The following is a 17,614-nucleotide window of genomic DNA, read 5'->3' as shown; positions in this document are numbered from 1 at the left end:
ATCTACCAGCTGGCAATGCATATTACCATGAAATTTGCAAGGCTTTATGATCTTTTGCCAGTCTGGATGAAGGCTTGACCACTTCTTTGCAATACCTGTCCTTGACAAGCTACCTGCTTTGCATATATCAACAAAATGAACAAGATTGTCAAGCCTATAATCTCTTATCAATGCTGTATATATCTCTTTCAAGTCACTAATTTGTGTGGAGAAGCCATCCACAAGTGCTTGAAGATCAAAGGCAACATTAAAAATCTCTTTGACACTTTAAAATCTTGTAAGTTCATTAACTTTGTAAAGAAAAGACATTAGCCTATCATCAGCGGTCTCTTGTATATCCTCTGTATCCATTATGACAATCCACAAATGTCCAGCTCAAAAGGAGAAAAGAGAAGTCCATCAAGACATTAAAAAATAGACATGACATCGTGTGTAAATTTCTTCTATGACTAAAATATATAAATAAACCACCCTTCTTTCATAATAGAAAAAACTAATAACGGTTAATAAACAAGTATGCAAGTTGTAAATCTAAGCAAGCAAAAAAGAATTACATAAATTTGTCACATGCTAAGTTTGTTACTTACTATGCGAGTTGTGAGTGTTAAGAGAAAGTCGGCACTCACTGACACTTGGTACGCGATTTCCTATAGCGAAGACGAATTCGATAGCTTTCTTTTGGAAAATTCATAACTTTTATACACACGCTTTGGAATCAATTTTCGACACAAAATACAAGTACATTACTACCCTTCCATATTCAATGGTGATTTATGTCATGAAGGTGACCTAAATTGAATCGTTCCCGTATGAAATAGGCTGTCATATGCCACCGAGGACTCGGGATCCCGCGGTCGATAGCACCCACAATTTGTGACGCGTAATCGCAGCCGTGGATATCCCGTGACAAGATCCCAGCTTACCACGTGTATGAGAGGCATGTTGTGTGCCTACCTCTTGGAAGCTGCGGTGCAGAAGAAGCCGCGTCAGGAGGGTTCTGGAAGCTTCTTCCTTGCCGTGGGGAGCGGAGCACCTAGACGGGAAGGGATCTTTCTACAAAACCATTCGTAAACGTCGAACTCTATGAATCGAGCTACGCGCGCGCCGCGCCCACACACACACACACACACACATTGACCTCTCTCTCAAAACACATACACACACGCACGCAACAGGTTTCTCCTCTCTTATTTTGTACATCTGTGTATTTTAGCACTCGCAGCTTCAAGTCATGGTGTTTGGCAAGGCAAAGAATGCGGCTCTGCAAGTGGTTAAAGGTGTAGACCTTGAGCGCTACCAAGGAAAATGGTATGAGATAGCCAACCTTCCGTCGCGTTTCCAACCTAAAGGAGGCAAGAACACAACTGCGACATACACTTTGCAGCCTGATGGTACCATCCATGTCTTGAATGAGACCTGGCTCGATGGGAAACGAGCCTCCATTGAAGGTTCTGCATGGAAGGTTGATCCCAACAGTGACGAAGCGAAGTTGAAAGTTCGTTTTTGGCTGCCCCCTTTCCTTCCCCTCTTTCCTGTGAATGGCGATTACTGGGTTATGGTCCTTGATTCGGAGTACCGATGGGCTCTCGTCGGCCAGCCCTCAAGGAATTACCTTTGGGTGTGTGTTTTTGGCCTGATACTACTTTGATTGATTCACGTAGATTGCCAGGCTCATCGCAATTTGCTTGTTGTAATGATCATAATGATGTCATGCAGGTTCTGAGTCGGACCCCACAGTTGAGTGATGATGTATATGCAGACTTGCTGGCACATGCCGAGAAGGAAGGATATGATGTCTCTCAGGTGAGAAAGACAATTCAGGATGAAGCTGCTGACTCGAGTAATCTGGAAGTGGCAAAGAAGCTGTCAGATGATCAGGGCACGTGGTGGCTGAAATCGGTGCTTGGCAAGTAAATGCTCTTTGTATGTGATGATATCCTGTATTTGTGCGGCCTCATGTTAAGTCATCCTGTTGATAGCTCATTGTATTTTGAAATTGAATTATAAATTTCTCAGTGGAGTAGAGTGCAGCTATATCTCGAGGTTGAATGGCATTAGCAAGCTGGTCTGTTTTAAATTAGTGCTGAAATTTTTCAGATGTATGGGAAGCTAATTAAGTAGGGCAGAAAACTCCTTCCAACTGCTAAATAATTCCTGGTGATTTTTTACGTGAAGTGTGCCATTTGGATAAGGTTCCTCAATTCAGTTGGTAATAATTGTCTACTATATTGAGTGAAAGGTTTAGGAGTGTGAAAGTGTCACATTTGATATAGTGTATTTGATCAACGCAATGCCAAAACAGAATTTGCATAATGTAGTTAAAAATGCCGACCGCGCGCTTTAGCCCGAGGATGCAATGGAAACACCCAAAATTTTCCTCATGCCCTCCAGTCAACCTATCAGCTCTTGCCAACTACCTCTTGTACATTGCACCTGCCAATTGTCACCTTTGCCAATTGTCTCTTGTACACTGCAGCTGCCAGCTATCACCTATATATTGGCCCCCTCCCCCAAGTCTTCATACGAAACTGCATGCGGCTACATGGCAAGTAGCGGGAGGTTGCACCAATGGCTGGCAGACCCCCCCACTGCGTGCCATGTGATTGCAGTAAGGGACCTTTACCTACACCATGATATAAATGTTATTGAAGTTATTAAGCCATTGAAATACTAGTCATTGAAATGTGGAGAGTTCCCTAATCTTACACAAAGTCACTTTTTTGACATTGCACAGCGGAAAGCTGTCAAAAGTAGAGGAAATGAAGTTGTTTTTGGCAACTGGGTTTTTTTTTTTTGAAGAAAATGAGGTTAATTAACTGTAAAAAAATTTTGCAAGAAACGATTTACTTATCTTATTCACAAGTGCAAGACTCACTTCATATTCTCAGATAGTATTTCGTGATTTACAGGGTCCACGCTTTGAGAACCGCAAAAAAAAATTTAAGGCTCACATGGCTTTACCTACTATCCTGTCATAGCTTCTAGCCATGCTACTTTGTTTCTTGCAACATCCAAGCTTGCTCCTCTATCTTCGTTCACCATCAGTAGGTGGATAAATTGAGTAAAAGCCAAAAACCATTAATTAGCTCCTTAAACACTTTAGGAATGAATTGTATGGTCAGATTTTGTCTTACACTCCTTAGAGACCTTGCGCTAAGTTGTGTGTGTGTGTGTGTGTGTGTGTGTGTGTGTGTGTGTGTGTGAGAGAGAGAGAGAGAGAGAGACATTTTAAAGCCTAGAGCGCCATTATGTCGGTGATAGTTTCATGACAGTTGCATGACAGTTACGTCATAATGACGGTAATTTCATGACAGTTGCATGACAGTTCATCGTAATGACTGTCTTCATTATTTCTCTTAACTTCCAACCATTTTCATGTCCTCTCTTAAGATCTACTTCCCTTGTGTGCTTCTTTAGTTCCTTTCCTTGTTCTCAAACCATAGGGTGACTTTGTTGTAATGCTTTAGGCAAATGTTAAGACCATTAACATCTTGTCCCAAAATCTTTGACTGTTCTTGCGTACCACCACCACTCCTTAAATCTATCTATGGGTCCTTTGCCTTGATTACTTTTGTCTACTGCTTGTGATCATATTTCTGTAGCTTTGGATTGGAGTATCAATATCATTTTTCCCACACAATTCTATGTTTTTATAGTAAAACCTCGTGCACATCTTCGCTCTTTCCATTGATTGTTCTTAGCTTCTCTTACAAGAGGCAAAGAACTTGGAACTTTAGTTGGCTTGCCATGCTTTAAGACATTGCACTATCTCCGTCTTTTATTTTGTTCTTTGCAATAGCTACTAGTTAGCCAACATGTGGAGCTACAAATATTTAGCCAAAGGAAAATCTCGTGGCTTAGGCCTCCCATGGCCTACAACATCATTTGTATTGAAACAAGGCATTATTAGCAAGCTACATAATATGCAGTCACTTAGAATAATTGCTCATCATAATTATCCTAAGGGTATCCTTTTCCCTTAACTACCTCTCCCCATACTTACATACTTTGCTCATGCATACCTTTTTCTTCGCAAAGTAAACAATACCGTTGCGCCTCTAATCATCACAAATACCTTAAAGATTTGTATGAGTACAATTTTGCACTTTTACCATATCGAGCACACGACTACCTTGAACAAGCAATTTATACAAATTTTTTGTTTTCAAAGTTGGGTGGGGCAAGCCCGGCCGCTCCCCTTATCCACCGTAAAAGTGGACAAGAAGAACGACCAAGACTATACCCTGAGAAACCGAAGGCAGACGCTTTTGTCACTAGTTTCCTCTGGACTCGGGAGGCCAGAATTATCTACACTCTTAGGACGATGATTGTTCCCTTGAGAGACCCATTTCGGTGGGCGTGACAACGACCAAGTACCTCTGTTCAAAGGCCCAAGTACTGCGGGACTTGCTTCGGTCTTCCCTTTGGAATAGGATACCATGTTATCTTAGTTATGCTTACTGTTGAGAGCTAAGAATTAATATGCACATTATACAGCCAGAAAACATAATAATCTCACAAAGAAAAAGCCACCTACTTGTTAAAATTGTCCCGGTTTGACATGGCATCACAAAGATTTGAATGTAAGTTTAGTATGCCTCATTATTTTTTTTAAAGCTCCCTAGCATATTGAACACGTGTTGACACGCTAAATATGATTTTCCTTTCCACCGTATATGGCATTACTATGAAATATATGTCCTAATGAAATTACTTAGCTAATTCAACTTTCATTATTACTTGGTTGGTTCATCTCCTTTTAAACCTCTCGTTGTTATTTCTTCCACATGGCTTGACTTCAAACGACGCTTCCTTTTTTTTAATCGTGGTACATTTTGCATGACTCTTTATCAATAGCTTTTAGAAGCCTGAGACATCTCAGAATTACAATATGCATGACAAAGATAATCACTCTCCAGCAAAGCCCAAGCAAAGCCTCTACTGACATGATCTCTCTACTCCACTGCGGGTGTAGGGGCGACGCCTTCAAGAGGGGGCTAGAAACTGCCTCGCCTTGAAGAATTCGCACTGGCGCTGCTACACCCACTCGACCCCTTTTTGGTCTCATCTCTCAACTTGGCAACTTGCTACGACATATATTCGATCCTGTCCCGCCAAGGTGCAGCCTTGGCTCCCTTTGGGCGCAACGCCAGGTTACAGGCCTAGTTCTGCTTTGATAACTATGCCTGGCACGACGACCATAAGGCGACCTTCTGCCCTGCGACTTCTGCAACGATAGTAACGTGCATGGTAACGAGCCTGCACGACAACCTCCTCCCAAGGACTCTTCCTTGAGAACAGCATTCTCGTGGCTACTTGGGCCAAAATCGTGCCAACACCTCCGAAGAGGACAGCAACACCCACATTCAAACAAAGGTCGATGTACTCCACAAGCAGAATGTTGAGCTGAAGCAAAGGCTGGCAACCCTCGAGGATTGGCTTTCAACAATGGAAAATTACAAGAAGGCAATGAAACGGATGGAAGTCAGTTTTAGTAAGGTAAAGAAGAAAGTTAAGACCACTCTCAGAAAGGAGGTTAAAAACCAAGTACATAAGCTAATCTCTCGCAAGGTCGAAGATCGGGTGAAATCCATTCGACACGGGCTTGATACCAACGACAACCCCCTCCCAAGGACTCTTCCTTGAGAAGAGCATCCTCATGGCTACTTGGGCCTCGTCTAACAATAAACTTAGCTTTGTCAAAATCGTGCCAACACCTCCGAAGAGGACAGCAACACCCACATTCAAACAGAGGTCGATGTACACCACAAGCAGAATGTTGAGCTGAAACAAAGGCTAGCAACCCTCGAGGATTGGCTTTCCAAATGAAAAATTACAAGAAGGTAACAAAACAGATGGAAGTGTCAATTTTAGTAGTTGAGACCACCCTCAAAAAAGAGGTCAAAAACCAAGTACATAAGCTAATCTCTCGCAAGGAAGAAGATCGGGTGAAATCCATTAGCAAGCTCCCAAGCCACTCGGGGGGAGAGGGCCTCAAGTTTCACGAGTCCTTTGCCCACATCCAATCTATAGTCCACATGGTGCTATAGAACCCAACTATCAATTCTCTTGCATGCGAGTCTTACCAATCATGCCATCCTCACTTTCAAAACCAAGGGAAACCAAATGAAACTCCTTGAGCAATGGTGGTTTCTCAAGGAAGCCAAAATGTGGTTTGCAAAAGATCACTCTCTCAACTCAAGCAAAAAAAGGTAGAACTTTAAAAGATGCAAACAACATGGAAATGGGCAAACTACCAGAGATGAAGATATCATTCCAAGAGTTTTACTCCTCACCCCCCTCCGCACAAGTTTTACTCATCCCATCTTATCCACCCTTCTTTTTGGCTAAGATGTATCATGCAACCCCCCTCATATGGCAAGACCCATCGTAATGTTCTCTATTTTTGACCCCATAGGTCATATCCTACCTTTGTGGACAATCTCTCTTATCAGTTAAACAAGGTTCCAAATTCTAACAAGATATCTTTGACAAAACATGTGGCTCATTTGCAAAGCCATGGCCCATCCCATGGAAGGCAAAACTCGTTGCTTTCTAACTCCTCAGATACACACAATGATAAGCAAGGATGTCTACGCAAAGGCCACGTGACTAAGCAATGAGCATCTTCCGTCACTAGCACCTTCTTTCCGAATGTCGAGCTGAACAGATGACCAACCTCATACACCACCAACGTAGGCCACAATAAAACAAGTATTATTGTGGCCATGTGGCAAGAGAGCTTCCCAAATTGGATTTACATCATTGCATGCCATGCTTTGCTTTATATTAGTCATGTTCCTATTTCCAATTTTGTTCTATACATGGTAAGACCCAAGTACATTGCAACACGTCGAAGCTGAAGCATTCATTAGAGCAACACCATGGTTTCTTTGATGACCATGGATCACATGCAATTGAAAATGGTCGTGTAATCACAAAGACGCATTATTTAGAGGCTGATGACATGTTTCAATTGACCACATCTTCCAACACGAGATTTACTATTGCAAATTCCCATAAGTTACATTTCCATATATCATAAAAGTTCAGACTAGAAACTTGCCCCCGCATGAAAAATTTGTTGCGATTCCAATTGAATGCAAATAGGGCTCCAAGAGCACTCATCCTTCTTAAGATATCTTTACATAACTCTTATGACATATTAGATTCCGTAGATGGAAGAGTTACAAATATTAGAAATAACAAGCTTTTCTTCCTCCCATTTTAATTATTATCATTAAAGATTGACAGGATATATACATTTTTCCAAACCTTATATAAAGACTCGTGACCGACCCTTTTCACTCACGAAACTTTAAATAATATGTTCCAAACTTGGGTATCTAAATGTAATCTCACTAGACATTGGCACTAAAAATTCATTCTCATTAAACATTTGAAACGGCTGTTAAGAGTATGACGAGAATAACTACCATGGTGCTGCTACGCCAAAGAGGTTTTAAAAATATCAGTTTTACACCTCTTAAGCTAGCCAATCACGTTACGAATCTTTACAATGCTACTAATTAGTTTCACCTCAAGTTGGGTCATGGATTGGAATTAGGCGTCCCAACCAAGGTTAATGATTAGCCAATACTCATTCCCCAACACCAACAAATTAGCTTCATAACTTATATTTAAGAGCTCGTCTCCACTTCCTACGCAAAATCATAATCCAACAACCAATACATACCATACACTAAGATGAATAAGATGAATTAAATGGGTCATAACAATGAAGCAACCTGCGATTGAATTTAACCATAAAAGATGGACAAAGCTCCATATAACAAGGGTCATAGGAGATCTATGAAACAAATGGTACATTATTATAACATTTACTTGTCACCGACACTTGGAGCTCTTGCAAGCCCAATGTAGACATGAATTAAACTTCTTATATAAAATTCAAGGCCTTTCTTCCTCACATCACCTAGTGACATGGTAAGAGAGCCAAGAAGAGTGTCAAATACAAGATTGGGAGTTTCTATGGCACAAAAAGGCCAACATTGAATAAAAATGGGCGCATAGTTGCAAGCACTCATTCAGAATCTCCTCCCCATGTAGAACCTTAGCAAAATTTTGGAGAATCCTCAAGAGAGTATCGATCACATGCTGATAATTACACAAATGACAAGCATGTCGCTAAATTGCAAGTAAATACACACAAGATCACTACACTACTTTTGCCAAGATACAAGAGGCTCTCGAGAAGTCTCAAGCGCAGCATAAGAAGGCAGCTCCATTATAACATACTAACAATGGTAAGGAAATTTGAATTTGAGCTCTTTTGTGAACTTCGACATTACTTCACAAACGATATGCAGGTCTTTTCGATGGGGAATAAAAATCATCAAGCAATTAGACAGGAAGTAACACATTCACACACAACATCGAGTGATTAGATGGAGAGAGCAACAGCCAGCACAACCTTACACATAACACGTTCACATAGATAGATACACAAAAGCCAATCAAGCATGCACTACAGACATAGACAGAACACAATCCTACACATACATACATACACAGAACACAATCCTAAACATACATACATATACAGAACACAATCCTACACATACATACATAAACACATCATGCACATATATACATACACAGAACACAATCAAACATATATACACACATGCGTGCAAAGGCATAGAACACAAGCATACACATACATACACACACAAGCATACACGTACATACATAAAACATAATGCACATATATACATACACAGGCATCCATTCAAAATCTCACGCAAAACCCAGCCCACCAAAACACACACGCGCACACAAATAGAAGAGCGCAGGGTCCGAACCTCAGGGCACTGAAATTTTCCGCATGGGTATCTACAGAAAGATAACGCATTTGAAGCATCGCATCACAGATTCGACTCCCCGGCATAGCACTCTCGGGCGACTCAGAACACCAGGATTAGCAGCTGGCATGAGAAGCTTCTCTTCAGCGGAGCTCCACTCTCTCTCTCTTGAGGAAGAAGAGCCCCGATCCAAGCGCAAGGATAATCTCTGCTCATCATCAACGCCCCCGCCTCACCTCAGACCTCTAGGGTTTAAGGACGATTAAATAGGCCGCCTCTATTTGTCCCCTCATACACGGACGGACATGTTTGTGAGGATAGATCTATAGATTCGGGTGATAAAGTAAATTAAGGACCCTCCTGACGAATTGACACCACTTCAGTGAGGTGGGATCGACGGTCCCTATTGATTGGGGGCGGTGGGATCGGTTTTGCACCATCCGATGGAGGATTAATCCCCAAGTGATCACCATGTGATCACAATTAAAGTGAACCCCAAGTAAATTTCATGTGAACATCAAGTGATCCCTGGGTGAATCCCAATCAACATGTGATCACCTTGTGACCCCACCCATTACCAAGTGATTATAGTGTGACCCCGACTATCCCAAAGTGATTGCAGTGTGACCTCGTCCATCCCAAAGTGATCTCCAAGTGAACACCATGTGCTCCCCACCCCGTCATTTTTTCTATATGATTGTATGTTCACACCACCATTTCAAGTGGCGCGCGATAGCTTAATGGGAGAGTCATGGCCTCTAGTCGTGTAGGTGGTGGGTTCGAGTCGCAGGGGTTTAACGGACCGAAATCTTTTTATTCTTGATAATAAACGGACGGTCCACATCGTTCGAAGATGGTGGACCGTAGATCCCACCTAACAAGGGGGGTGTCAAATAGTCACGAGGGGCACCCACCCCTCGACCCTCTATATGACTTGAACCCGTGGGAGTCCAATGTCCTGACCACTTCAGCCATGCGCCTTCATGTCGTAACGCAAATCAATGTAAATTCATGAAACGTAGTTAATTCAAGTGTCTATGGTGGCATTTTGAATATTCGAAAGTGCTAAATTTACAGCATTCAAAATGATGCTCTCCCTTGAGCCGCCACGAATTTACACAACTACATTGAACGATCGTTGTGCTCGTAACTGTTGATCCCTAACTGACATGTGTGTGTGACTTAAAGATAGGGGTCATTGTCACAATCTGCATAGGATACCCACAGTCAAGATTACGGATTACAGATTGTGGGTGCTCTTGGCCAAGGGATCTCCTCGGTGATTGAACTATACACTTAGGATAAATTTACCCCTTGTTCAGTCGTGGTCTAAGTTGCATTATACAAAAATGGTTAAGTGTATTATATGCGTTTAATGGCTTTAAAGTACGTTTTGCCCAAACAACAATCGTATAATACGATGGCACGTCACTGAAATCGACCTCCCGTATTATTTCTCTGCACTTTAATTGAAGTTTTCTTTTGATTGAAGAAAACTCTCTTCAAAAGATTCCTAGTATATAGCCCACCGCATGCTCTCCCAGCACCATTTGACACAAACAAGTACTGTTTTATTTTGAAAGAGTGATCCTCTCTCTGTCTTTCCATTAGAAATTTGAAAAAATAAAATTAGTAAAAAATAAAGATTTAGGTTAATTATAAAATTTTAATTGTAGCTTTTATATTTAAATTTTGTTAATTATAATTTGTAGTTGAATTTTTTTGGTTTAATTTTAAATTGAATTTTTTTGGAGATATCAGGATCCTTACCTCTCATGTATTCCAATAGGACCCTTATCTCTCATGTATTCCATACCATGTCGAAAAGGGAAGTCTTGGAGGTTGATACGAAGTCGAGACCTGTGGCTTCCTTGGTCTCCTTTGCCTTCTTGCCTCATCCATGGTCATTTTGTGATGTGATTCCTTCTTTCTCTTTACCTTTTTCACAGCCACACTTGATGCCATTTGCTTCCATGTCAATCTCATTTGAATTTGTCACCTCTACCACATGCATATTTGGATCTGACAAAGGTGGAACTCCTTCCACTCCTCGTGGAGGTTGTCTTGCCCCATTTGGTCTTTGCAAAAGCATTGGTTGTTGACTAGTTCCTTCCCCTGCATTCATCAATAGATAACTCAAGCTAGGTCTCCCTGGCTCCCCAGGGGGCCAAGGACAAGTATACATCCCATGTCCAGACTCTTCGCAATTCCAACATTACAAAAGTTGCCTAGGTCGTGGATCTCGCTCTTCAACTTTCTTTGTTTGTCCCTTGGGACGTACAGCTTGTGCAAGGTTAATTGACAAGTTGCTCAAGGACTCATTTAACCTCTCAATTAGCTCAATTGTTACCTTAGGAATCTCTCTAGATGTTGATGCTTGCAACTTGCCCTTGGGTTTAGGACCCTCTATTGGAACCTCTCCCCTTAGGCACTTGAGTTTTCTATACTTCTTCCTAGTTTCAGTTGCATCAAAGGTAGCAGGTGCATCCACCTCAACTTTTATCTTGAGTGTGGGGAAGAGACCGGTCATGAATCTTTTCTTCTTTAAGAACTCTACACCATCACCAGGGTTAGCAACATCTCTTACCCATCATTAGGAGAAATATGAACCTTGCATGGGCCTTGTAAGGAATACTAATCTTTAAGGATTAAAGCTAATGTTATGTAGGGTTAAGGGGGCAAGGGCATTGAAGAAGGTAGTTTTGAGTAGGCTTTTCTAGCCTTTTTTTTGGACGAATGTAGGATGTGGACCTAAGGGGTTACTTTCTCTCTCTAGATTTTTTAATGTGAAGTAAGCAAAGGGGTGTGACCACATCAGCAAAAACGTGAGTCACTAAGAGTCAAAATTTGACTTTTTAAAAAAAATTATTTTTACTTATTTTTTACTTAAAACTCCCTCCCAACATATATACATACCCAAAAATCATTTTTTGACCCATTTTTTAACCCACAAGTTTAGAAAGTCCTTTTTTTCAAAAATCTTTTCCCCTAAAAAGTAAAAACACTTTGTTCTCTCCTCCTCCTCCCTCCTCTCTTTCTCTCCTCTCCCTCCCTGCCCCTACCTTCCTCCTCCTTCCCAATCTCTCCCTCCCCCCCCCCCCCTCCCTCCTTCTCTCCTCCCATTTTCCTCAATCTCCCTACCCCTCCCCCTCTATCTTTTCATCATTTGCTTCCTCACGCAACAACTTCCATGGTGCTCACGGACATCACAAATGGTTTGCTTCCACCACCATGTACTCCACACACCAAAAGCATACATATTCGCTTACCCACGGCGTTTGCACCGAAGACCGCTAGTGAGGGTGATCAAAGGTCATCACAGGAACTTGTGAGACCAATGTTGACATTTGGGTGGACGGCCATTTGTACTCTTACGATCCTATAAGCCGCTTCCACCCATCCTTTAATAGCCTTTCGACATTTCTTCAATTTCTTGGGAGGGGAGAAGCAGGCTTGTTAGGCTATTGCAAGCGGTTGTGTATGGATGCAGGTGCTTCTTTGCATATGTGGATGCACGAATGTCAAGCTCTTCTCCTCAAGACGACGGCATTACAAGAGAGTGTTGCCTCTTCGGAGAGGGTGGTTGAAACTCTTCAACAACAAATGCAAGAAAAGGAGTCCCACATTAAGAAGCTTGCCAGCACCATCACATACTTGAAAGAAACACCCCTTGGTGCAAGGGAACACAAATGCACGTATTCATCCATTGAAACTCTTGCACATTTGGGAGGAGCACGCAAACGACGAGTGACAGCCACAAGGTGATTTGTTCTTTACTTGCATGATGCATTCTTACTTCACACTATTTTCTAACATTTATTTTTATTGGTTGCTAGAAACTTCATCTAGGAGGCATGTGGTGGAACAAGCCAAGATGATCGAGTCAACCTTCTCACTAGTTGTCTCAATACCCAGGATGTGATTTCTATCTTACAATCACCTGGAGGTAAGCACATTAAGGATGCAGTCACCAAGGACTTTATGCGTAAATTGAGAAATGTGGTCAGTGATGATGACATGCAACAAACTTGTGATGAGGCTGGAATCAACACCAAAACCTATCAGGCTATTTTCCAACTCCTAAAGGATGCCCTCAAAGAGCATGGCATTGTGGAAAACCTATTTCCCGTCCCTCGCAAGGTCAACCTCGCAAAGAAGGCCACACACGAAGATCTGTTCTCCCGCATTGGGACATACCTATACATTGAGGACACAATGCCAACTTCCCTTTATGCTTTGTGCGCAACGAAGACAAGGGGAAAAGGTAAGAAACAATCCATAAGACCTTCGGAAAAGGGCTTCCCTTACACAATGTGGAACAATTTTTGTGGACCTTAGAAGACTTCAACAAGCCATGCTTAGATTTTACGAGCTACATGAAGAAGGTGACACGCTTTACTTTTTTCTTTCGTATTGTTCTTATCATAGACTTTGAAGTTTAAGGTCTTGGTACTATTTATTTTGTAGTGCTTGGCACAAAGGTCGCTTTTGTGCTGAAACTTGATGAGTGTCAAATAGTGAAAGGCCGAAGGTTAGAGAGGCTAAGTGTCACTCTAATGAACGAAGCTCTTTTGCAAACCAAGCAAGGGGATTCAGTCGAGCCATCTCCCACCCCATCTTTTAGTGTGCAATAAGAGAAAGACATTTGGTGGTCGAGTGCTATTGAGGTACCCAAAGAGACCAATGGAGTACTTTCACGGATTTTTGAGAGAACTCCATGGATCACAGAAGTAATACACTCCCAAATTGCAGGTCAGAAGTTGGAGGTTGAGGGTTTTGGTAGTTATGATGTGGAGTGGCACTTAGGTGGGGACTTGAAGACCATAAAGTGTTTGCTTGGCTGCAAACAAGGGGCTTCTTCTCTCATGCCTTGTCCATTTTGCACTCGAGGGTACAAATCTAATGGACAAAAATCACATAAGAGGCAAAGGTCGGTTCCATGCTTCCATGGCAAGGGCATGAAGAACAAGGGTTAGATTGTCGTGATGTCAGAGATGAAGGTAAAGAATGGGAAGCGTCTATTTTGAGATGTCCCATGCTCAATGCCCCAGACCGTGATCAAAAGGACCACGCTTGGAATCCAATCTTTCCATTTACTCTATCGAATGTACATTTTTGTACATTACACGCATTCATGCGCATTTTTGATAGGCTATTGAAGCTCCACATTGACTATGCTTTCACAATGAAACCATTGGAAAAGTCCCAGGAAGCGATCAAAAGAGTGGAGGTACTCTTGAATTCCCTTGGCTGTCACGGTGGAAATGTGTCTATCATTGCTGCAAAGAACACAAGGGAGGCCCATGAGATTGCTCAACAAGTGTCAATGAGTGGACAAAAAGCTAAACACTTTTTGAAGAAAGTTTCCCAAGGAAAGCCAAGTCGATATGCTGCTCAAAACAGCTCCAACCAGCAGGCAGGTAACCTTTGGGAGCTTTGGAAGGAGTTATGCAAAGCTACTACTAACAATGATTCAAACGGCGAGCTTGCAAACAAATGCAAGCAAGTTTGGGCACATTTTGATAAAATGGTCAAGCTTATGGGCCTTAACAGCACAACAAAAGAACAACGCCAATCATTTCAAGAAGCCTTCGTGGATTTTACCAAGGTCTTCACCCTTTCTTGGGGTGAAAATAACATCACAGATTACATGGTAAGCCATGTTACGTGGTGAATTTATTACAAGGGATTGTTTTTATTAAATAATGTGGATCGTTAACTCATGTGAACAACATATCTTATTTGCGCATGGTGTATTTTTTATGCACAAGTATGGATCGCTTGAAATTTTTAGCACTCAAGGCATAGAGTGTTAGGAAATAAGACGTAGCTAAATAGATAATTGAGTAGATTACTTAATGGAGAGAGACATGTTTACATACACGAGATTATAGAGTAGAGAGAGAGAGAGAGAGAGAGAGAGAGAGAGAGAGAGAGAGAGAGAGAGAGAGTACACACGATATACGTGGTTCACCCAATGTGGGCTACCTCCCCGGGAAAGTAGCCACTCAATGGATTTAGTACTTCAAAACAAGAAGTAATTTACAAAGGGATTATACCCTTAATAGAGCTCCCGCCTTGCTTCACTTTCACCACCTCACACCCACCTTGTTGCATCAACTTCACACTATGAAATGTGTGTAGAAATGGCCTCCTTTTATAGGCCAAAAGGGATTCCCTCTCTCATGAGAGGCAGCCATGTGTAGCCGTCCTTATGTGAATAAGTCCAAATTGCACCCTCCAATCTGCCCATGTGTAGCCGTCCTTGTGTAGACAAATCCGCTTTTGAATTCGGCCACTGGCCATTGAATTCGGCCACCGGTCACCGGCTATTGACTACCGACCAACGGCCACCGTCCGGCCCCTGAATTTTGGTCGTGAAAATTTTGGTTTTTGACGAGTGATTTTCCTTGGGGGCCTTACAAATGTGCATTTTTACCACAGAAATTACAAGGGGTAAATCAAGCTCCATACTTAACAATCTCCCACTTGGAGACTGATCTCCAAACCTGTGACTGCTTTCCATTCTGGCTTCTTATCCTTGAATGCCGATTGAAGATGAGCAAAAGCTCAACTTCTCCTTGTTGACCACCTTTGTAAACATGTTTGCAGGATTTTCACTTGTATGCACCTTTCCTAGCTTTAGCTGTCCCTCTTCCAAAAGAGTGCGTATGAAGTGATATCTCACCTCTATGTGCTTTGTCCTCGAATAAAAGGCTGAGTTCTTCGCAAGATGGATAGCACTTTGGCTATCACTGTACAAGACACAATTGTCTTGTTTGAATCCAAGCTCTTCTAAGAATCTGTGAAGCCACATAATTTCTTTGCTTGCCTCCGTCATTGCTACATACTCTGCTTCCATGGTAGAAAGTGAGACCACTTTCTGCAGCTTTGAAGCCCAGCTTACTGTTGCTTGCCTCCGTCATTGCTACATAATCTGCTTCCATGGTAGAAAGTGAGACCACTTTCTGCAGCTTTGAAGCCTAGCTTACTGTTGTGCGTGCAATCGTGAAGACATAGCTAGTAGTGCTCCTTCGAGTATCTTTGTCACTTGCCATATCTGCATCAGCATACCCTTCTAGCAAAATATTAGTTCCTCCAAAATACAAAGCATTTGTTGTTGTCCCTTTTAGATACCTAAGTATCCACTTCACATCTTGCTAGTGCTCTTTACCTGGGTTGTCCATGAACCTACTTACAACTCCCACTGCATGTGCAATGTATGGCCTTGTCCAGACCATAGCATACATAAGAGAACCTACCGCTGTGGCATATGGAACTTTAGACATATAGGCTATTTCCTCTTGTGTCTTTGGACACATATCCTTGGTTAGTTTAAAATGACCAGCCAAAGGTGTAGAAACCCTTTTTGCATTTTGCATTGCAAACCTTTCTAGTACCTTCTTGATGTAATCCTCTTGAGATAGCTTTATTGTCTTCTTCATCCTGTCCCTTGATATTTTCATACCAAGTATCCTCTTTGCAGCACCTAAATCTTTCATTTAAAAAGACTTAGACTGTAATGGAATTGGCCTATTTAACTTGAGAGTAGCGGAAATTAATGAGAGTACTTTTGAGAAATAACTTTGTGAGCATAACGGGTGAACATAATTGAAGATAGCAACATAATCATAGAAATTAGTTAACTTGGCATGAACAATACTTTTGCAAGAGAGAGAATTTAGAGAACATGACAATAGTTGAGGACCGGATTTATGTGGAGCCGGTCCCCCCTCCAATAGGCATTTGTATTATGATTTCTCCCATTAAGAGAGACTTGTTACAATACAATCTTTGTGTTCCTTGTGACCTAGGTGATGCAATGAAGATGGAAAGCTTCATGCATCACAAACATAACATAAACTTGAAGAAAAGCTTTAACTATCCCAAGCCTCAGTCCCAAGACCTCAAACACCTTCGAAGGTGGAGAGAGCTAGCAGGGAATGAGGGTAGGGAAGAGGAAGAAGAAACATTTCGTAGGAGAAAGAATTAGTTCCTCACTTATCATAACTCTTGTTGCTAGCATAAATAATAGCATAGTAATGAAGAAGAAGGAGATGGAAAGCTTAAGCATTGAAGCATGGCTCTTGGTTGGATTTGCACTCCATATCCAAGAGTGTTGGTGTAGGCTCTCAACCTCTACTTGCTTGGCGAAGGAGAGGGAGCTCTTGCACTTTGTATAGCACACAATGAGAGTGTTTGTGAGTGTGTGTGGGTGAGTATACCCCCTAAGCAACCCCCTAGCTTGCTTGGGTCGACCCCCCCGTGTAGCTCATGCTTGAAGCTAATTGAACCCCTCCAGGCCTAGCCAATCATAAGCAGGAGGCATTACAAGCAGTAGGGGTAGCCTTGAGACAAGCGTCCCCCTTTCCCCTTTGAGAGAGAGGGCTAGATAAATGCTAAATCAATTAATTAAATCTCCTAATTTACTATTGGACCCCTTGGGTGGCCAACCAATAGGCTTCAGGCATCTCATGAAGGAAACATAGGTAGGGGCCTGACATGTGTCCTTGCTGCCTCTTCAAGCTTGGGCCTTCCTTGTGTGTGTGAGTGTGTGTTCTCTCTCTAGCCCCTAGGAAAAGGGCTCGCCCCCCTCTTTGTAGAGATCCTTTTGACTTTTGGTGCTCAAGCACCTTAGTCATCAGCATGACTAAGCACTTGGACTAGGGGGTATTCCCACAGGCATCTCAGGCAAGCTTGTCAAAGCACCTCAAGTACCTTAATCATGTAGCAAGTCAATCACCTCAAGCATGTAGCAGATCAAGAACCTCAAGCACCTTAATCAAGCA

At 42.1% G+C, this 17,614-nt stretch overlaps 1 protein-coding gene and 1 long non-coding RNA gene across 2 annotated transcripts; one reads left to right on the top strand and one right to left on the bottom strand.

The window, feature by feature from the left end:
- Nucleotides 1-1,088: 1,088 nt before the first annotated feature.
- On the top strand, nucleotides 1,089-2,034 carry TIL (temperature-induced lipocalin). Its single transcript, XM_086505681.1, has 2 exons — nucleotides 1,089-1,618; nucleotides 1,717-2,034. Exons 1-2 carry the CDS (start codon nucleotides 1,232-1,234, stop codon nucleotides 1,912-1,914), a joined length of 585 nt encoding a protein of 194 aa, XP_086361807.1. The 5' UTR covers nucleotides 1,089-1,231; the 3' UTR covers nucleotides 1,915-2,034.
- Nucleotides 2,035-7,883: 5,849 nt separating this feature from the next.
- Nucleotides 7,884-9,121, bottom strand: LOC147419714 (uncharacterized). Its single transcript, XR_015187113.1, has 2 exons — nucleotides 8,826-9,121; nucleotides 7,884-8,118 (listed from the first exon to the last, which is right to left on the bottom strand). It is a non-coding gene; the product is annotated as an uncharacterized LOC147419714 (long non-coding RNA).
- Nucleotides 9,122-17,614: the final 8,493 nt, after the last annotated feature.

Source organism: Adiantum capillus-veneris, chromosome 29 (assembly GCF_014529385.1).
Source record: "Adiantum capillus-veneris isolate H3 chromosome 29, ASM1452938v2, whole genome shotgun sequence".
In the NCBI taxonomy this organism is placed as follows: Eukaryota; Viridiplantae; Streptophyta; class Polypodiopsida; order Polypodiales; family Pteridaceae; genus Adiantum; species Adiantum capillus-veneris.
Note: the sequence above shows the minus strand (reverse complement) of the source record. Positions and strands in the feature narration are given on the sequence as shown.